This window comes from Merops nubicus, unplaced genomic scaffold (genome assembly GCF_000691845.1).
Source record: "Merops nubicus isolate BGI_N331 unplaced genomic scaffold, ASM69184v1 scaffold8286, whole genome shotgun sequence".
Taxonomy (NCBI): Eukaryota; Metazoa; Chordata; class Aves; order Coraciiformes; family Meropidae; genus Merops; species Merops nubicus.
Window position 1 is genome coordinate 1 of NW_008615570.1, and position 22,807 is coordinate 22,807.

General features: G+C 35.8%; 1 protein-coding gene across 1 annotated transcript; it reads left to right on the plus strand.

Moving 5' to 3' along the window:
- Positions 1–2,772: 2,772 nt before the first annotated feature.
- LOC103775112 (serine/threonine-protein phosphatase 4 regulatory subunit 4-like) lies at positions 2,773–9,982 on the plus strand (the record flags this gene model as incomplete). The annotated part of the gene is made up of 2 exons (XM_008942556.1): positions 2,773–2,875; positions 9,887–9,982. Coding segments are annotated over 2 exons (199 nt in total), but the record flags the coding sequence as incomplete, so codon positions are not given.
- Between the last annotated feature and the right edge of the window lie 12,825 nt (positions 9,983–22,807).

The following is a 22,807-nucleotide window of genomic DNA, read 5'->3' on the forward strand; positions in this document are numbered from 1 at the left end:
ACATTCTGTGATTCTGTGATATACAAAAGCAGTATTGAACCCAACTCCCCTGATGGCAGTTACATCACCATTGCCCGTGATGGTGTGGAGCATGCCCTGGGGAAGTTTCAGACTGGACTTGATGGCAGATGGGAAGAAAATTCAAGAGTTGGATTGTGGAACTGGATTCAGGAGCACACAGATTTGGATTGAAAGTAGAACAGAGAGAGTTCTCCTTGGATGCTGGCCATTGAAGAAGAGAGCTTGAGCATCATGATCTCTCAGCTTTATACTGAATGTGATGTATATGGGATGGAATCACCTTGATGGTCAGTGTAGGATTACCTGTCCTGTCTGCTTCTCCTTATAGGTGAAGCCTTTTTATTTCTGCACCCCTAGTGTGGTACGCAGGATTTAGCAGTGACCTTGGTCTGCAAACCAGTCCTTGGTAGCAACTGTGAGGATTGTGTTATCTCTGCTAAAAGCTGAGACTGTCTACAAAACAAACAAACAAACAAACAAACAAAAAACAACAAAAAACCACAACTTTGCTGAAAAGTGAAATCACTGAACAGAATTTTTCTATTCTGACTGAAACCATGGCAAAGGTCGATTACTAAAAAGACAAAAATACTGGTTCCTGGTATTCATGGTGCGTAGCACCCCGTTAGAACAGTTATTGTCATGACTAAGCTTGTGATGGGTTCATCTTGATTGCACTGGAATTCAGGGAAGTGGGAATGTTTTATTTCGTCCCAAATTAGTTTTATTAGTTAGGTGCTGGGCACTGTCCATCTCCTCTATTTAGCCTGAGATAAATTGCTCTTTATTGGGTCCTATTTCTCTCCATTGATTTTAAGGGAAAATTACCCTAGAGGCAGACATGCACAATCTAAGATTAGGTTAATTTGCATCATAAATGCTTTAGATACATATTTATTACAGGCACTTTGTGTTATTCTGTATAAAAAATGAGACAGATCTGCCATAGCAAGATTTACTCTTTATGGAAAGGAAATGTTTTGTTGGGGTAGAGGTTTTCCCATATTAAGACCCTTATACAGAGCAATTGTTTGTAGTTGCTGAGTTAGGTAATTACATCTGTCTGCAGAATGGAATCCTAACACACTAATGAACTGGCGTGTGTGTGACTCTCTACCTTGCAAAGAGGATTTCAATTCCTGCCTTCCAGCCTATGCTTAATCTTTCAGAGTGCACTGCCTTCTAACACAGAAAACTGTCTTTGTGAGGACAGTGAGGAATACTTTCTTTCAAAAATACACTGAAATGGCAGTTTGCTGAACATGATTAAGTTAATGGTAATACTTAATTGTTGCTTCAGTATTTTCACTGGTGAATTAGAGAGTTCCAAGAAAAAAATATTTGCAGTAAAATATACGGTGTTGCCACTGGGGTATTTTAGTCTCTGTAGATTTTAACCAAGGCTTTTACTTATGTCTCTTGTTTATTATACAAACGTATCCTCATTTTTAAATGTTCATTTGTATGCATTTAACAAAATAGATCAAAATCAGCCTGCTTAACTGTACTTATAGTTTCATTTGGTCTTCTAAAAGAAATAAATGTTGAAGATGATGTAGAGCATTAATGGAATGTGTTAAGATCTTTTCAGCTTTGTGTTGCAGAAAAGCTTTGTTCTTAACTGTCAATTCCCTAATACAATTCAGAGGCAGAACAAAAGTGGAAGGTGGTTGTGCAATCTATTGTCCTGTGACCAATTTCTATACCTAGTCCCTTTACTGAGCACATATGTTTCAGTAAGAAAACTTGGGATCACAACAGGATGGGGAGTGGTATATGGAAGTATTTAAAAGTACTTTCACTATGATCTTCTTTTAAAATTATGTGTATAATCGTATTGCACGTTTAATTGTAATGTCACACTAAGAAAAATGCTTGCATGTCTACAGTTTGAGCTTTGTGTGCTTATTTGAAAATGAGTTGCTTAGCTGTTGGAACAAATCTGCATTTATTTAGCAAAATGGATTTTATGCACTTAAACAAGAAAAAGTATGTGATGTTTATTTTTTATTTTAAATTTTGGCATCCAGATGCTTTCTTTTACTGTTCTAAAGGTTTATCCACTTGGGTAGTTTTTCTTTTCATCTTACGTCTTTTTTTTTTTTGTGGCTACGGTTTTCCTGTTCCCCCTGTTCTTCTCCCATCCTACTTGTTTTTTTTTCCCCTTTTTCAATTGGGGGTTTACATTGAGAGAGACAGGGTGAAGAGAAATGTACAAGATCTGTAATTTAGCCAAGTTTGTGCATCCTTATTTTATCGAGTTTGTAAGTGTACATCTGATTATACATCTGACTGTTTTCTCCATGAAAAGGAAAAAATAGTAGATTTCTCTTAAAATGTTTTATGTTGAGTGTACTTTTCATTTATATCTTCTTTGTCCCCTTCCTATGCTTTATCACTTGTATTGGTATAATACAAAAGCTTCCACAGAACCACTGCATTGAGCATCCAGTTTGAAAAGCTATTATTAACATTTACATTTTTTTTCAAAGCGACACAAAAAGTTAGAACATTCTGTATGAGGAATTATATATAACAGCTTTGATGGTTGATATTTTTTAATGTTGTTTTCTAATAGATACTTGATATAAAAAGTAATGCCTGTTTTGACAACTTACATGAATAACCTGGGTACTGTGGGTTTGGTTTTTTGTGTTTGTTTTTTTTTTTTTTCCCATTTTTTTTAAATGAAAGCTGTGACCTTCTAACCATCATAGAGAGTAATGTTTTGTATGTATATATTTTTGTAAGTTCTGGCCAGGATATCCAAGGAACAAGTGTGGTTGCAAATCTTCCAGTCCTGATGCGACAGAATCCTGCAGAAACTCTTCGTCGGGTTTTACCAAAAATCAGAGTAAGTTGTGTGTAATGAGGTTTGAATGTATCTTTTCCTATCAGTATAAGCATTTTTAAAAATTAAATTTATGAGCTTATGGGCTTATGAGAGAATTGGAGACAGACTTTTTAATAGGGCATGTGGTGATAGGACAAGGGATAATGGTCTTAGACTAGATGAGAGTAGATTTGGAACAGGTTGCGCAGAGAGGTGGTAGTTGTCCTATCCCTGGAAACATTCATGGTCAGGTTGGACAGGACTTTGAGCAACCTGATCTAGCTCCAAATGCCTGTGCTTACTGCAGGGATATTGGACTATATGACTTTTAAAGGTCCCTTCCAACCCAAATCATTCTGTGATTTTAAGGAAGATAAATATCTATTTGTCCCAGCTTTGACCCCTTTCCTAGAGGAGATGAAAACATTCATTTAAGGTGTGTTTTAAGGAGCAGTTTCAGCCAAATAAGAATAAACTGTACCACAAACGCAAATGCAAAGCTAAATAACTCAAAATAACTCTCTATAAGGCTACAACAAGAATTCAGACTTTGATTATATTAGCCTGCCTGTTAGAGTGGTTCTCAGTGGTTTTTAATGACCACCAGCTAAGTGGAAAAATATTGCTGAGTGGCTATCAAACTACCTGAAAGTTTATTTTAGTAACATCACATTTCTGAGAAGTTTTTAAAATTAGGTCAGTGTGTTGTCAGTCTTCTGCTGATACCATTGACAGTTTTTATGTGATTAATTTAAAGTTTTGATTTAGAACAGTCTCTGGCATGGACTCGTGTAAATGATCCCCTTGATATAAACCTGGTTCTAGTGTATACGGATTGTCAGCTGAAGGAACATTGTGTTAGCAACTGTTTGGCTGTAGTAATTGAATGTATGTGCTGTCTGTGGGAAAAGAGATAAAAATCACAAGGGTTTCTCATAGAAACTTAATTTTCCAAGCATTGTGTTGTTGCCCTCTTTTTGCTGGGATAGAGTCCTGGGCTAGCCATGGTCTGCAGGCTGTTCATTTTGAGCCAGCCAGGAGCTTAAGCTGGCCAGAGCACCTGCCCTGAGCTTGCTATTAGGTGTATCCCGTACTGTAAATATCATGGTTTTTATAAAGGTGGAGGTTTGCTGAGGATAGGGTCACCTCTTGTTCTGTCTCCTCCTCCTCCCTCTCCATGGAGTGGCTCACGTAACTATTCTGCTTCTGAGGACTGCTTGCCTGTTTATTGTGGCCACTGTACATTTGCTGGGCTGAGTATAACTTTGAGTAATTTCTACTGGCATTAGTATTAGTTTTACTTCAGTTTCTTTAAATGTTTTCTCATTTCAACCTGTGGGTCCTTTCTCTTTTTCTCAATTCGTCTTCCTGGCTGGGGACGGGTCATTGGATGATAGAGCAACTGCTGTGGTTTAGCCTTGGATACAGGCTAAGTGCACATAATGGCCCTAATGATTTTATGGACAGACTCAGTTTCCCCATACATTTTTAGAGATATGTTTGATGTTTTGTGTGTGATTCAGTCATGATTCTACCTGGACATTGTAGAATTTAGTGTTTGGTTTGTTTTTTTTTGCCGTGTAATATAAAATTCTTTCAATTTTTAACACCATTGGTCAAGAGGAGTGTTATTGTTGCAAACAACTAATCCTTAAGAAGAGTATTTAGATCACTTCAGAAAGATGGAAAGAGTTTACCTAGTTATTGACTCAAGTTAATTATGAATTTGATCTAAAATACATTGAACTGAAAGTTTGAGTTACGTTAAGAGTTTCCTCAGCTATGTTCGCTCTAATTCAGACTCTTCAGGGCTGAGAAGAAAAAGTGCTCTGGAGTAGCTGCTCTAAGTTTTCTTTCTGTATTTGTATCAGATTCTCATTACCAGGTGTAAGAAAGCATATAATTATATTAGTAACCAAAGTGAGATGACTGAGTCACATGTTTACGTTACAGTTTTCCATTTATGAAGGAGATGATTGCCAAGTAGTGCGGTGAGCTCATTCAAAAATGATACTTGCTTGTTCCAGTCAATTCTCACTTATATTTCATTGTTTTTTGCCAACATTTTGAAGAAATTAATTCTTTTTTTTGAAAAGCTGTGTGGATATGTCTCTTTCGTCTTTTTTTTCTCTTTACTTTTAAGGCAGCCACCTTAACATTATATTAAAAAAAGAATTCTGGGAAAAACCCCCCAAACCCATATTGTGACAAATCACTTGGTGTATTTCTTACTGCCTGTGGAATTGGTCTTAAACTGAATCCTTCCTCCATCTCATAATCTTAAGAAGGTGTCTGCTTGGTGGACATTTCATTATTTGTGAAAAATTAATTTATTTAATTTATTATTTATTAATTTAATTCATTTATTGACTTATATTCTGCTTATTTATTATGAACTGACTGAAAGGTGAGAAATGAATATGTATGTAGTCCTCGATATGATTATTTAGCAAATATTCTGTGGGATATTTAAATGCAGCCCTACTGCAGAGGAGTTACATTTCGTGTGGTGGATGTACTCAGTAATACTCCCTGCACTGATACGTGCTGGGGCCAACCAGCTGAAAAGCAGCTTTGTAGATAAGGATGAGGTGGACACTAACTTGAATGTGAGCCAGCAACATGCCACTGCAGCAGAGCATCCTGGGCTGCATTTAACAAAATATTGCCAGTGGTTCAAAGAAGGTGATCCTTTCCCTCTATTCTACCCTCTACTCCACTACACCTGGAACCACTGTGTCCAGTTTTGGGCTCCCCAGTACAAGACAGGCATGGACATACTGAGGATTAAGGGTCTGGAGCATTTCTCCTATGAGGAAGGGCTGAAAGGACCGAAACTTCAGCTGAAGAGAAGGCTTGGAGAGGATCTTACCATTGTATATAAACACCTGAAGGGAGGATGCAAAGAGGACAGAGCCAGGCTCTTCTCAGTGGTACCCAGGGACAGGGCAAGAGGCAGTGGGCACAAACTGAAATGCATGAGGCTCGTTGTGAACATCAGGAAACACTTTCACTGTGAAGAGTGTCTGAGCACTGGCACAGGCTGCCTGGAGAGTTGGTTGTCTCCTGCCTTGGAGGTACTCGTAAGCTGTCTGGACATGTTTTGGCTCTAGGTGGCTCTGCATGAGCAGAGGGATTGGACAGAATTAGCTCCAGAGGGCCCTTCTAGCTTTAACTCTTCTGTGAATATCAGACATCACCTTTAACCTTCATATTATCTCCTGAAACCTCTGTGATGCCAGGAGACTCCTGTTTCTTAAGAGGAGCTGTTCAAACTTTTGTCTGATTATTTTGATTTAGCAAATGGCCAAGAAATAGTTGTCCTCAGAACTAAGGACTAGTATAGACGGTCACATGTTTTAGAAAACCATTAAAGTACTTCTAGTTATCATATTCTGTGCTATAAGATGCATTACAATAGGCATTTTGTTTAAATATACGTGTAAAACAAACAAAAAAAAGCTCTGAGAGAAAGTCTAAAGGGGTTTGAATTGCTTTGCAATTTCAGCTTACACCAAGTTTCTGCAGTTACTACTACATGTTATTCTGACATTCATAAAGCATTCTTTCCTAAACCAACCTACTAGCTTCAAGAAATGTTTTTATTTTGTTTCCCATACTGAATCCATTTTTTGTTTCTGCTTTGAGAGCAGAGTTATTCCTGAAATGAAGGAATAATAAAAAATGCTGTAGGTCTTTTTACCCTTTTTTGTCAGGGTGTGGCGAAGTGGTAGTCCTTCTGTTTCTGCTTTTATTAAAAAGTTTGTTTGAATACAGTTTTTGTTTCTAGTCTTAGTTTTTTATGTAGAGATGGAGAAAAAAAAATTAAAAGGATGATTATTAGTATGATCAGGGCCACAGGCCTGGAAAATAGTTGTGAGTTGGATCTCAGTGTGTTTAGATCAGGCAGAAATTAATTACTTTGTAAAAGTATCTTCTTACTAGAGGACATTCAAGTGAAAATGGTATATAAGTAAGAAAAGTTAGGAATTTGAGACAAATATTGGAAACGAAGTTGTCAATTTTAATAATAAATCAATCTTTGAGCAAATAACTGAGAATATTAGTATGGTTTTCATCTTGCAATGTCATTTAAATTTAAACTGTCTTCCTAGGTGATAAATTAAATTAAACATAATTTAATGGGCTCAAGACAAGTAAAAGAGTGAAATATAATAAGGTCAGTCTAAATCTTAGTGTTCCTTTCAGGTTTAAGCTTTATAAATATAAACTTTCTGGAATGTATGAGTTAAATTTCTTTCTGTGTCTATACTCATAGAGCAGGTTCTTCAGTGGTCTGTTATCTAATATTTATTTAATCTGTACTGGAAGAATAGTTCTGTTTTACTCATGTTCACTGTACTTTTAACAGCAAAACAATATTTGCCATCATTAACTACTAGACCTATTTTTTTCCCCTTATCCTTGTTTTTATTGGAGAAATAGTCCTGACCATTAAATGGAAACAGTTACAATCTATAAAGGCACAACTGAACTCAACTGTGATTAGTCTTGCAAATGTAGTCCGGCATTGCAAGGAAATAAGATGAGTGAAATGGCTACGCTTGGTTTCACTTCAGTAGATTGGCAAAACAAGCTCAACATGAGGGAGCAGCATGCTGCAGTAGCCAAGAAAGCCAGTGGGATGCTGGGCTGCATCAGCAAGGGCATCACCAGCAGAGATAAAGAAGTTGTTACACTGGGAAGCTGCCACATGAGAAAAGGCTGAAAGAGTTGGGTTCAGTCAGTCTTGAGAAAAGAAGGCTTAGGGGAGACCTTATCACTGTGTTCTAGTGTTTGAAGGGTGGCTACAAAGAAGATGGAGACTCCTTTTTCACAGGAAGTCACATGGAGAATGTGGGTAGTAGGTACAAGTTATTCCTGCAGAGATTCCAGCTGGGCCCAAGGAAATTTTTTCATGAGAACCATCAGCCATTGCAAGAACCTCCCCAGGAACGTGGTGGATTCCCCAACATTGAGGGGCTGGAACTTGTCCAGAGAAGGACAGTGAAGCTGGGGAAGGCTCTAGAGCCCAGGTCTGGTGAGGAGCAACTGAGAGACCTGGGTTTGTTGAGCCTGGAGAAAAGGAGGCTCAGGGGAGTCCTACTCATTCTTGTCAATTCCCTAAAAGGAGGTTGGAGCAAGGTAGGGATCGGTGTCTTTTCCCAAGGAACAAGGAATGGTGAAGTCCCCATCCCTGGAGGGGTTCAAAGAGCTTGTGGGTGTGACAGTTCAAGACATGTTTTAGTGGTGATGCTAGTGTTGGTTTGATGGTTGGACTTCATGAACTTACAGGTCTTTTCCAACCTTAATGATTCTATGATTGGACACTTGTAAGATTCATCGGGACAGGGTGCTGGACTGTCTTGTCTAGACTGTGCTTTTAACAAGAAAGGTTGGATCAAATGATCCTTGAGATCCCTTTCAACCTGGTATCCTGTGATCTGTGAATTAAAATCTTCATGTGAAACATGAGTTGTATAGTAGTTTCAGGGTGGTATTTATCTGAAAGTATTGTCACCGTATAACTGGGTAGGGAAACGAGTGTACTTACTTAGCACGCTTGCAGAATCCCAAAGTAAAAATAAGTACTCTTTTTATTAGAGCTGAGGATAGAACACATATAGGAAGAAATAAATGCAAGGAATGTTCTGGCTTGATACATTACAAATTTTTATTTCACTTAAGAGAATCTGATAAACCTGGTTACTCTTATAAATTAATGTAGCAATATGCAAATTGCTTGTCATTCCTTGAAAGCTAATTAAGTTAAAATTATATCAAAGACCTTTTATATATTTAACATGGTTTAGGCATGAGATGAGCAAAATAAAAAATGAAATAGGTCTGATCTATGTAACCATGGGTGTCAATATTTTGGTTATGCTCATAAAACATAGCTTGTCTATCATTTAGATGTTAATGTAAGAATGAGATTATTAAATATTTTTTAAAAATTCTACAGTTAAAATAGTGTCATCTTTGTATGGATTATTTACATAGAGATCCCTGCTCTCTGGATTTCTGCATGCACCTCCTCATGACCCTTGGAAGTCATTGAAATGCAGGTTTAAGGAAGACTTACAACATTCTACTCAGCATTTTCTCTTGTGCACCAAATGGCTCCTTTCAAATGATATTAGTAGTATTTTTCCTGTTTTCTATCCTTGGACACTGCCACTGAAAGCAGTGGAGGGAGATTACAGGTGTCTAATTGATTGAACTAATAAGAGATCTTTCCAAATGGCTGTGATTGAGGAAAACTGTGGCTACTCTTGTTGAAGTGAGTACATCAAGCCTTACTCAGTGCTGTCTGATTAGTTACATGCTAATTTTCATAATTACTTATTTTCCTAATATATCATTCTCCCCTTGAAAGCTTTTCTTTTTCCCTGGTTGATTTTATAGTTTAAGAAGGGGTGGGTGATTTCTTACTCTGTCTTATACAGAGCATTGATTTTAAGGTCCATCCTCATTGTCTCTCAGAGCTTCTGTAATCTTCGTTACTCCTGTGCCTTTCTAGTCCTAAGTGAAGTTTTCTGTTATATCAGCACGGTTACTGAAACAATTGATGATGTTTCTGCTTGCAGCATTCTTTCAAGAGAATTCCATTGCTGCAGAACATAAAGTGAATTAAGCTAGAGGTGAAATTTCTGTTTACAGATTGATGGAATAAGCGAGACTTTCTACATTTTGCAACTTTTTATGCCTGAGTTTAACTTTTAGACATTAGGATAGTTCAAGAACACACTAATACCCTTAAATTCCATTAAGTACGCTTCTCTGAGTAAGATAGACAGGAAAAGAGTTTTTCGTCCAGAGTTAGTATCTGTGGAGAATCCATGTATAGAAAAATACATTGCTTTCTAAATAAATAAAGTAAATTCAAGTCATTCAACTTGGGTTCAATGAAATTGGAATGAGGAGACCCATACGCACTCCCATATGTGGGACTGTACAGTTCTGAGTGCAAACATCAGTGCAGGCAGGTGTGGAAGCAATCTAGAAATTGACATTTCAGTGTCTCCTGAGGTCCATGAGGAGGCACATGCAGAGAATGTGTTCTCACACATGATTATCCAGAGTTGTGTGGATCTGTGGAGAAAGATATTTGGAAAGTTTATTTAATGGTAAGTAATTCTGTTTGCATTGCATACAAAGTGACTATGTACATAAAAATAAATTCAGCTTCATTATGTTCTGGTCTGCAGTGGTGTCTTTGCATGTACAGTGTGTAGATAGTTCTTTTGGTTATTTTTGGGGTATTTTCTTGAACAAGCGTAAACCAAACTCCCAGAACAGTATGTACAAGTATTCTGACCCCAGAAACATTCAAATTACAAAACTGGTAGGTATCCTTATTCTTGGCTATGGCCATTGTAGTCAGTGGAGAAACAAGGATAGAGATAATCTTGTTATCTGTGGAGATAACAAAAGGGCTGTTTCTATGGCTAGTGGATGCACGTATTTTGTCACACCTCGACAGGTAAGCTGCACAATGCTGCTGCTTTTTTCCATTTTGAGGAGCAGGGGCACAGCATGCTTTTGCAAGTACAGGTGGCTGTAAACTGAGAGAGCTGTTGAGAGATAAGTAATGGTTCTCTTTGAAATCAGATAAACTGAAAATGTTGCATTTGCACATGCAAATGTTGACTTTTGTCTAATGAAAATTTCTTGTTGCTTTACTTTGAGGTAAGCAAGGTTACTAAATTTCTCAAGGTATTCTCTGCATACTGTATTTTCTTGGCAAAATTCCTCTGCTATATAATACTTAGGTGCATAATGGGTATTTTCTTAATTTGTTCTAGACTGATAATTTGTTCTAGGCTGATTTTTTACGTGAAGATAGTATCTTACTGATTTTTGGTATGTAATTTGAGAAAACACTGTTCATCTCAAGCACTTCAAAAAAAGAAACAAAACCATATATATAAAGTGTTAAATAGGAAGTATGGGCTTTAAATTTTTACTGAGTTTGGAGTCGTGTAAAAGGAGTTTAATTCTTTAGTAGTAGAATAATGCACTTTATTTTCTTGTGAGATATCTATGCTTAGAGAATTAACCTAGCTGATAGATATGTACATACTTAGAATGAATACTACATCACAGATCGCATCCAGCAAGCTCCTTGGCATGTGCATGAATCTGAAATTTAAATTGATGTTTTGCTTGATTCAGAAAAAATTTGGTAGTATTTTATTTGTGTATTATCTTCATTTAACTTTTGATGCTTTCAAAGACAACCTGATTATATTCTTCTATGTTAAAGCTAGGTACCGGTAAATGTTGAATTACCTAGATAAATATTCTAGTACATCTTTATTAAGACTATGCGTATGTCTCTCTTTATCTATATAGACACACACATTTTCATTTGTCTTCCATATCATTTGGCAAGGAAAGAAATTTAAATTGCCTTCTGCTATTTCAGTATCTCTCACTGGATGAATGAAATATTTCTTTTTGATTCATGTGCATAAACAGCAGACGTGTAATTGTTGGCTGGTCTGTTTTTACCTTTCATGTTGTAAAGCAGAAAAATCCACACAAATACATTGATGAAACTGAAAGTCACAAAATTATTATAATTAACTTCATTTTTCTTTAAAGATTCATGCTAGTAGAGATTTTAATATCTCCCAGTAATTGGTGTTAAAAGCGAACAATTTTGCAGCCAGGTTTGTAGTTTACCCAGCTTGTTGCATGTTCACTCTTAAAAGTAAATGTAAAAATTAGAATTTTCTTTCCGTATACTTCTGCCTCATGCTCTAAATTGATATAATGTGTAATTTTACAGGAGGTGCTGCATGTTGCAGGGGTGGAAATGCAGTTAACAGCTGCTGTTTCATTTTTGACTGTTCTGCAAGAGGAGTCAGTGTCCATTCATACGTACTCTCACTCCTTCCTACACATCATTCTCCAGAACCTGGAACACAGAGATGCAGGTCAGGGCAATACAACTACATTGATGAGTGATTACTTCTGTATATTTTGTTTCCTTAGTGACCATACAATACTGTGTGAAGCAGTGAGTGCAGTCGCTGTGACTTTGTATCTAGACTTTCCATGAATGAAAAGAATTTTGAACGCTGACCACTTTACGTACTGGTATTTAAACATACTTTAATTAATACTTCAATGAAACATATAGCAAAAAAAACCCCCTTTGTCTGAAGAACTAAATCCTAAAGTTGTTACTGAGTCCAAGCTTCTGCTGAAGTACCAGAATTTTGAAGCTGAGAACTTTGTAGTTCAGGGTTGGACTAGATGACTTGCCAGTCCAAAACATTCTGTGAAAAAGGAGGGAGAATGGTTGACCTTTCTTCTGTGGTAAATAATTTTTCTTAATTTCTCTGACACTATTTTTAGGACACAAATTAAAAAATGGTCTCTTGTAAATTTGCCACTTTTTGTGTCGGTGGATGTGTAAAAGGATATGCTTTTAAATGAGGGAAATAATCTTTTCAAAACAAAAAGGATCATGAGGGTTTTTTTATACAGGAATTGAAAAAGTAGAAGAAATGGGGACAGAACTTGCTTCTCAGGTATCCTGCTTCTTAGTTTGAATTCCTAGATGTTAGTTCAGTGGCTTTTGGATAAGTAGCTCATTGAAGAGGTGTCTGTGACAAGTGAGAAATAATTCTGTAAAACTGATGTGTGTTCTGTTGTACTTATATGTACAACATGACATATAACCTGTTTCTTTGTCACAGGTGTCAGCAATGCATGGCTAGAAACTCTTCTTGCTGTAATAGAAGCTTTACCAAAAGAGACTGTCAGACATGAGGTAATAATATTGTCCCACTTATGCTAACAACAAATTAAGAATATTTTATAAGACCATATTTCCCTGCAAGTCTTGTTTACTTCAGGAAGATTTGTGGCAGTTCTATGCCTGTGAAAACAATGGTGGTTTTGGGACATACTGTAAGAGAGGAATGTGCTGAAGGGTGAGACATGAAGGTCACTTAAAAAAATCTTAGTCATCTTCAGCAAATAAAGACTATTTACTGTAACACTTGCATTGCCCTTGTTATTGTCGGTAACGTTTTCATGTATCCTGTTTTGGTTTACAGGATAGTATCTCGTTCTTTGTTGTCTTAAGCTATGTTTTGTTTGCTACTGGACTAAAATTCTGATCAGGGACTTAATGCTAGAGAACCATTGCATTGTACATTTTGGTTGTTCTTGATTTACTGAAAATCTCATGCACTGCAAACACTCAGTTTTTCACTGTATAGCTCAAGAAAGAGGAAGGAAATTTGTCACGAAGTCATATTGTCACTTCCCTTTACTCAGCTAATCTATACAATTTTTTTATATATTCATATTTAATTAAGTTTTAAAGCTTTGCAACAGGCAAACTGTTTATAATTTAAAGCAATATAATGATTTAAATATTTGCTTGTTTATGTAGTATTAAAATACTCATTAAAGTTAGTGGGTCACTGAAATCCATCACTGTTGACAACATAAACTTCTAAAGGGTGAAAAATTAAAAGGTTTGCGAAAAAAAGGGGGAGAAATTATTTTATTCACCTCCAAAATCTAAAATATGCCATTTAAACAAGATGGAATTTCTCCCCTCTTTTTTCTCTAGGAACACATCTGTAAGTTTCCAGAAAAACTTGCTTTTGGGGGATGACTGATAAAGCAGTGTTAATTTGGCAGCTAAACAGAAACCTGAATCTGAAGCGGGGCTTTTTGTGTTTCACTGAAGGATCTGTATCAGAAAACATGAATATTCTAGTTGTTAATATTTTTTTTTGTAAGTAGAAATCATAGGACAATCAGATTCCAAGGCTATAAGGAAAGGTGTATGTCAGCCTAAGCCAGTGTCCTGTCCCATTGGAGTGGCTGTCTATACCAGTAGTTTGAGTTAGTATTACTAGATGTGGTGTGGTTGCTGTTTTAATTCAAAGACCAAATAATTAACATACAGTTTTGTAGATAACTAATGATATGTTCATTTCTGCAAGGTTAGAAGCATGTGTTATGTACTAATTCTAGTCTGAGTGATCTGTTTGTCCTTACAGTGGAAAGATTCTCTCACCTCAAAATTTCAGCTGGTGAGAGGAGAAGAAAAATGCTTTTAGGATATTGTTATATTTTCCCACCCTGTGTATTATCCTTTTGTGGAGCTCTGCAAGAGATCCTGAGTGAGGAAATGTGGCAGATTAGAAGAGATGTTCCTTTTAGCCTGGCATCTGGATTTCTGTGATTATTTCTGGGGAAAAAAAAAAAAAAAAAATTAAGTACGGTGTTTTGTGGGCTTCTTAGTTTGTTTCCGCCACCACAGAGGTGATCCCAGAAATGACAGCAGAGCTTCAATAAAGATGCAGGTCTTCTGCATCTGTATGGAAGTGAAACCTTGTCCTCACAGGTTCCCAAAGCCCAAAGGATGCATAACTGAGTGGTTTCATTGCCTGAAAACATCAAACTTAACATCAACATCAAAATTATGAGAAAGGACCTCAGAGAGGCTTCTTTTTCCTTTCCCTCCTTGTTTCTTTTTTTTTTTTTTTTTTTTTTTTTTTTTTTTTTTTTTGTGCAGGAACATATGTAACAACTTTTGTGAAAATTAGTAGCTAATAGCTATTCATATACATATTCATATATACATATATATGTATATTCATATACAACTTAGGACTAAAAAAATTACACAAGTAGACAGATGTAAAACTGTGGCTGTGATGTGAATACTGAACTATGATTTGGGCCAAGATATGGTTTTAATACGCTGTAATTAGCATATTACTATTAATAACTGAATATTAAATATGGGTTTCCAATAGACTATTAATGTACATAGGCATTATTATCATTAGTGCTAATTCCATGAAAGGGGTAAAAGACATTTGGGATATGTTTTTCTAGATTTTTTTTTAAAAGAAGAGGAATACATTATTAACTGCTCATGTTTCTTATGCTCACATTTCTTTTTTCTTTTGTATAGATCCTGAATCCACTTCTTTCCAAAGTACAGGTTTCTCAAATGCTTCAGTCCCGCTTAGTGAGTTGTAAAATCGTGGGAAAATTGGCTAGCAAATTTGAACCTCATATGTAAGTAGACTGTACATATATTTTCATTCCACACTATATACCAGTATTTCTTTGTTAGTGGGCAGAAATTACTCAAGGAAAAGTGGAGTTTATTGCAAAAATTAAATGCTTTCATTTTACACATCTCCTTGTCTGGATATTAATTGTTAATAAAAAAAAAAATGTTCATTATGTATCTTTTGTAACTCTAAACCTAAAGAGTTTCTCGTCATAATAAGAAGAACCGTTTTTCCTACCTTTTCATTTGTCTAAACAAGTGTAGTATGTACATATATGTTTATGTTCTCCCTGATTATATGGAGATGTATCAGGAGCCACTGATGTTGCCCAATGGTTGATGAAGCTCTTGGATTCAGTGTCTGTGGGTTTGGACAGTGATGCAGAACAGGGAAGCAAGGACAAAAGCGAATCTGAATAATTTACCTGCGAAAAGCACTTGGTATAGTGCAATCTTTGAACAGCTTTCTGTTCTTACGATAATAGACCGATTTTACCAAATGCGTTTCCTATGTAGGCAATTGGCAGATGTGATTTTGCATTACAAAAGAAACCCACCGAAGGCAATTAAATGCACAGAAATCATGTCTAGCTGTGGAAGTGTGCTCTAATAATGATTTTGATCTGCCTCAAAATACAAGAATTCAGTATAACAGAAAAGATAAACAGCAGGACCATATGAGAGGACATTTAGGAATAAACTTATTTGAATTATGATTTTTAATTTTCTTCAATTTAAAAGAACTAGAAGCAGCCAAAAGGGAGCTATCTACAACTTCATTTGCTTTGTAGACTACACTTGTCAGACGTGCAGAAGTTAATGAGCATGGAAAAGTAGTATTCTTTGAGACTGTAATCAAAGCCTTCGAATCTTTGTCTTCAAAATTCATAGAATTACTACAGAATCACAATTGCTTTTATTTATTTGGTGTTACATTCTCATTAAAATAAAATTAATTTTTGGATCACTTGGAATCTGAAGAGAAATAATGTTAGCATTAGCCATAATAATTTCAAATAATCATACCTTTTTTTTGTTGTGGTTCTTTAATATGGTTCCTTGCTGTTCAGAAATAGGAACCCCCTTGTTTCAGTGAACAGACAGTAGTACCACAGAAGATACGTGTTAAGGTGGTTGAGAACTTTCTGGGACATACTGATCCTCTGGTTGAGTGCTCTGAGTGCAGTTTAGAGGGCTGAAAAGAGACTTGGATACACAGGTTTAGAATGTGGCAGGCTGACACCTGCATGACACTGTCTCATTCCCCTTGTAGGAGGGATCTTGGTATAGGCTCAGGAGACATGTCTGGCCTCAGGAGTAGGCAGTATGTAAGCATATCTTCACATTCTTCTTCAGAATGGCACCATTTTTCCTCATAAAATTTATACCATAGTTAAAAGCCTTTCTTTTGTATTTCACAACTCCCAGGTTATTTTATCGAGTATTGAAAAAGTCCTGACCTTGGAACAGAACATTAATTTTTCTACCCTCTGTTCTAACAGCTGCTTAAAAACAATTTTTTTTTTTTTTTTTTTTTTAAGTAGTCCCTACTTCAGAGTATTCTAAAACGCCAAACTCCCAGGGCTTTGTATAATTTTTGAAACTGGAGGTCAAATTTTGCTGTAAAAGTAACTTCATTTTCACCAGGATGAGTGGATGGTGTGCAAGCTGGCTTGAAAATTTGTTTAGCAGTAGCTTCATGTTATTTCTCTTGAGTTTTGAAACAACATAAGGACTTGGAGATATTTTATGAAAACTCATGACAGCATCTTGGGCAGTGAAAGGAAACACAATGGCTGATTCTGCCAAGTTTTAATATGTGTTTTTTTACTTAGAATTCAAAATAGTTATTTTGTATCTGCCATTGATTCAACATAAAGGCTTGGGTCTACTTGCATAAAGGCACTATGGTACTGAAGCTTTTAATCTTAACTTGTTTTTCTACTTCTCAAATATCTCTTTGGTGCTATGTGGATATCAGAGATGAGGTATTAGAGGCAATTAAGTGGAATTTGCACTTCTATTTATATAATTCTTTGTATTCTTACAGTGGAGGTTCAAAAATTGTACCGAAGATGGTTATTAAATGAGGACAGCATCTCCAAGTCTACCTACTAATTTTCATAGTTAAACAAAAAGATGAAATATGAGCAAATTATAATGAATGTAAATAATCCTTTTTCTGTTTCTTTATAGCACACGTGTTTGTCTGATGTACGGTGTTCTTTTATAATTGCAAATTTTCAGAAAAATGATTTGCCATGTGTGATAAATAAGTTTTAAAAAAATTGGGCATTAGAAGTAATATATGGGTAAAGTTTGAGTAGTACACAGTGGATTTTATAAATTCTTGTTCTGCATGCTAATAAAAATATTCACATTTTTAGTATTAAAAGAGAGATTCTTCCATTGGTAAAATCACTGTGCCAGGATGTGGAGTATGAAGTGAGAACTTGCATGTGTCGACAACTGGAACATATAGCTCAAGGAGTAGGGTGAGTACAATTTGAGTAACTGCCTTTAAAACCAAAATCTTTCTCTAAAATACTTAATGGTAACATAAACACTCCTTTTAAGATTCTGACTTAATTTATGTGTGCACAGTAATGAATTTGGAGTGTACAGATGTGTTCTTAGGAATTGGCTATTGACACCTGGCTCTTTTCCTTTTTCAGATTATTTTTTGTCTTAGTAAATATTGCTAAACCATACAAACAACAGGTTTTTGTAAATAATGGGTTCATCTATAACTTGAAATAATTTCAGTTACCCATTGATATTGTTAGGTATATTTAAAAATGGAATAGAATTATGCCAAGTATTAGCAGTTTCTAATAATTTCTGTGCAGTTCTTTGTGAAAGGATGGTAAATGTGTTTTGTAAGCAAATTTCAGTTTCGATATCAACTTTTACTCTAAGCTTGAAGACCTTCAGTGTTGCACATACAGAAATAGAAAGTCTGGAACTGCTATTTTAACAAATAGAACATGTTAACTAACCACACAGGATTGTTCTCTGAGTGAACAAAAATTTTAAAATTCCAGATCTGTCCATCTGTTACTGTGTCAGGGGAAAAAAAAAAAGACTGTAAATTCTCTTACAAACTTGGAGAAATTAGCAGTAAAGTTCCCCTGCCCTGTGTTACACAGCAGGGATAGATTAGATCTTAAGAGTCCTTCTGACCTTTAAAATTGTGAATTTATAAACAAATCGAAGGCTGAGACCGAAAGTGAAATGTAATATGAAAGATATGGTAAACACGCGCTTCAGTTTGTTAATACTGGTGTTTGGAGAAAAGCTGATTTAAAAATTTTGATCTTTTTAAATGGAGAATTATGTTGTGGGTCAGATTCTGAGTTATTAAAAACCAAAAGCAAACAACAAAAAAATGCCAAAACAAGAGCAAAGAAACACAACCCCTCCAACCCCTCCCTACCCTCTCCACCAAAACAGATACCAACCCCAACCAAAAAAGACCAAACAAAACCAAAACACCAGAAATCCTGAAAAAAATGGGATTTACCTCTCAGCCATGGAACGCTGGAGAAGTGTAGGTTCAGGCAATGATTTAGCTTGCTCAGCTACAGGGAATGAATACTCAGATCAAGAGCTAAGCATTACTGCCACCTGCTTAACTTCGTTTTGGTAAGATCACGAAGGATAGTAATTTCTAGATTCCTCGATAAACTTGTCTTTATTGCCTACAAAATAATTTCATTTATGTGCTTTAGGCAGCTCTTCTGGAATCTCCCTGTCCTTCAAAAGTTCAGAGTATGTGCATAATGTGAAAACACAATATTACTCATATCAGTAGTTATTAATTTGTCTTTGTACTTATTTTTATCATGAAACATAGATTGGCAGAGTAAATCACTTTAACATTTTCCATATTAATTTGCTTTGGATTTAAAAGAATTTGTGATTACAGAAAAGAACAGAGTACTAGTCAATATTGTTGTTATTTGTAAAAACTTAAAATTTAATACATTACTAAACTGAATTACTGAATAATTTGAACCTGCATTTTTTTTTTTTTTTACTATATACTTGTATCTCTCATGTCTTTATGTATCTCAAAATGGAATTCTGTTTAATGGAGGTTAGAGATGAGTGAAAGGTAGGGTGCTGTTTACCTTCAGAGAGTGACCATGTGGGTTTTTTTGTTGGTTGGTTGGTTGTTTTTTTTTTTATTATTTTATTTTTTTATCCCATTATCTACTGAGTTTTGAAGGAAGGAACAGTTCTGTTATATTAGGTTGAAGTTTTTTGATGCCACCAAAGTGGAAATCCACAGAAACAAGTTTCCCAAGCATTTATTTTTTTTCTTTTTTGCTTCCTGATTTCTGGGCCTTGATTTTAGGTTGCAGTCCTATCCTTTGCTCCTCTGACCCTTCATAGGGCAGATATTCTTGTCTGTCTCACTTTTTTTCCTTCTTTTGTTACTGCTTAATCCTGTGAGATGTTTTTGATGTCTTATTTGAGATAGTCTGTATTTCCTTGGATTCCTCTAGCCTTCTTAGGTAACTCTACTATGGTCAAGAACTGAGAAACAATCATATGAACTTGGCTTTGGAAACTATTTGTGACAGACAATACAGCCAAATAATTTTAAAAAATAATGCATGTTATGCTGAGTACAACAACTCTTATCTAGGATATAGATCTAGTTAAAAAATATTCCTTTCAGATATAACTGGAAGCATTCTTTCTTTTAAAAGATTGCCCTGTTCTTTGGCTCAGGCTATTGAGAAGCAAAAAATTGTTTCAGTGGTAGCTTTTTGGAGTGCTCACAGTTTGTGTGAATCTGTTTTTAGCAGTTTTAACTAAATTGGATGTACTACACCTGGGAGCTGAAAGTCTTAAAGCAAAACAGGTATTACACAGTGGCAAATGACAGTATCACTGTCAATTTACCTAGCCTTAGAATACTGGTTTAAAAAGGCTAAATACATAGTTATCTATTAGTGGTGTGTTCTGTATGGTTTTTTTCCTTCCTCCCCAATACTCGTTTTATCATTTATGTACCCAGATACACTGCTCTCTGTCTCTCAGGCTTTTGTCTAGTCCCTTGCCAACAATGTAGATGCTTTAATTCTGAACTGTTGATATTTTTGGTATGCAAACTGTTGCAGTGCTTCATGTTGAAGATAAACAGGTAGTAGGAAAATAAAGACAATTAAATAAATGGAAATAAGTACATCTTTAGGTGAATGCTGAAGGCACAATGTGACAACAGTCCCAATGCTTTTTTTACTCTTTAGTGGTGTTACCACTAAATGATATTGTGTGATTTTTCTTGTAATCTTATATGAACAATTAATCCTGTGTTTGGACGAATACTGTCCAGCTACAACTTCATTTGCTGGTAACAATAATAAGCTCTGTAAGGTATAAATCACTTAGCTGATTATAAACATTTGCAAATGTTCTTGTTTATATTGATTTACAAAAGGGACAGCTGTTAATTTAGTCTGTTTGGAAGGGGTGTTCTGGGGCATTTTTATTTCAGTAAAGATCTGTCATCCTGGAGGTTGTGATCAGTTTTGTATTAAAAACTATGATTGAAATGGCAAAGTCTAAACTCTCCGTACACACAGTTGCTCAAAGCATAAAACATAGTTTTGATTTTGTCATCTTGCTCATGTAGTGTAATGTTACCAGGGTGCTTCCCTGCAGTTTTATGTCTTGGGCAGTAAAAATATTGAAGGGCAAATCTCTGTTATAAATTGCTGAGGTCCCGTTCTTGAGATGTGGTGCTTACAATAGCTTTCACTAATCAATGAGCTGACCAAGAGCTCGTACCTGAGAGCAGGACAAAATTGGCTTCTTAATTAAAATGCAAACAAATTCAAACACTAGAAATCTTGACTAATATAAATGAGCATGACAGGAAAACAAGGTGGAAAAACTGGATATGTCTTCCCAGTTCTTGTTGATAGTAGTGCTGCAAAAAGATATTTTGACTTCTCAAAGCAATCAGGAATCAATTATACAATGTGACAGGGGAAATTATGCTGGTTGATCAATCCTACAGAAGCTGTACTTTTCCTCAAAGAATCTCTTTTTCATCTTATTTATGCTAGTCACCTTACTGTGCAAATATTTCTGTGTCACATTTATTTGAGTTCAATCCAAAATATAGTTTCAGGTTGTCAGGACCATGATATGTCCAGAGACAAAAACTGACAAGCAGAACCCGTTCTTTACTCCTTTAAAACAAGCTTAAAAGGCAGTGTTTGCACTAAAACCATGTCTTCTCTGAACAGTAGTTGCTTACCCTCTGTAAAGAAGGCTCATCTCTGAAGTGTAAGATTTCCACACGCTTTAATCAGATATGACTTCAATAATTTTGGCTGTGGACCATTACACTGAGCAGTTTCTGCATATCTAATCAGAAGAGTTTTTCTAGTGACACAGGGAAGTAGCTGGATTCTTGAGTTTTATCAGACTGCTTTTTCTCTGATTTATTTCATCACTACAATATCACGAAAAAGCATACATCTTTTTTAGTGATGAAGTTTCACAGTTTAAACTTGCGTGTTTCTTCAGCTGAGATTGACTGGAACTTTTAATTTCGTTTTCAATTTCTTACAACTCTGTCTATTTCTCATTCTTGGCCACCTGGAGAATGTCTAAATGAGTATTTCAAGGAAGAATACTGTGTTGCTGTAGCAATTTTTTTTTTCAATATATACTTTCTTGTGACTGCTTGCCTCACTTTGCAGGACAGAACTAACGAAAACCGTGGTGCTTCCTGAATTAGTAGAACTGGCAAGAGATGAGGCCAGCAGTGTACGCCTTGCAGCTTTTGAGACATTAGTGAATCTCCTTGATATGTTTGACGCAGGTAAGAATTTAATTTAGGCTTGCTAGATTGGTTCGTAATGCTTTAATGCATCTTACAAGTGTGTTTAAATGTGTTTTGTTTTGTCTACATTCTTCAACATTTCTGGTTTTGTTTATTGTTTTATCCTTCACGTATTTCATGACTTGCAGTGCTTTACACATAGTAACTTTTAAGGAAGGAGAACCAGTTGTCCATGGTATAATTTATCTTATGCCAAGTTTCTAATGCAGTGAGGCCAAATGTAATGAGTAAAATTATTGTATGAATGAAAGGAATATTGGGCTGCTAATATTATCTAATACTGTCAATAAAGAGAATACAAAATATTAGCTCATGCTTTTTTTTGCTGTTAACCAGGTTTTGCCTCTTGTAAAGCCAGTCCTAACTACAAACTGCAGCCTGCCTTCTGAGCAGAAGAGCACTGACAGGGGCAATGATATAACATTTCTGTATCAGTAAACCTTGCAGGTTTTAACGTCCAGTGTTATATGCCAAATGAATTTGTTATTTTGGAAGGGAAAATATTTCAAGTCCTGTAAACTGCAGTGTGCACAGCTGATAAGTTTTAGAAGTACTAAGCATTAACAATTGCTATTTACTCCCTTTAAACTTGTGGGTATATGGCACTGAAAGCTTTCCTTGCAGTGAGAAAGTATGTATATATTAGCTTTTCTCTATTTAAAACAGAAAATATAAATGTTTGTATTTTTCTCAGCAGTCTTTATCTTTACTCAAATCAACATGCATATTTCAGGCTTCTCAAAGTGTAGGAGTAAGTGTCTGTGTCTTCATGTGAGGAAGGAGTTCTCTTGCATAGCAGTGATGGGTTACCTATGCATGTGGCTCTTGGGTTCACATCACAAGTTCAGTTAAGCATTGGTTGATCCAAACTTTGAGAGCTACAGTGACTACTCCAGTATAGGGGAACATTCTGTGTAACTGCTGTGCCTTGTCCTCCAATCAACTGCTGTGTCTAGATTTTTTCAGGGGGATGTGGAAGACAGTAACATATATTATTGATATGTTTTATATATATATATAT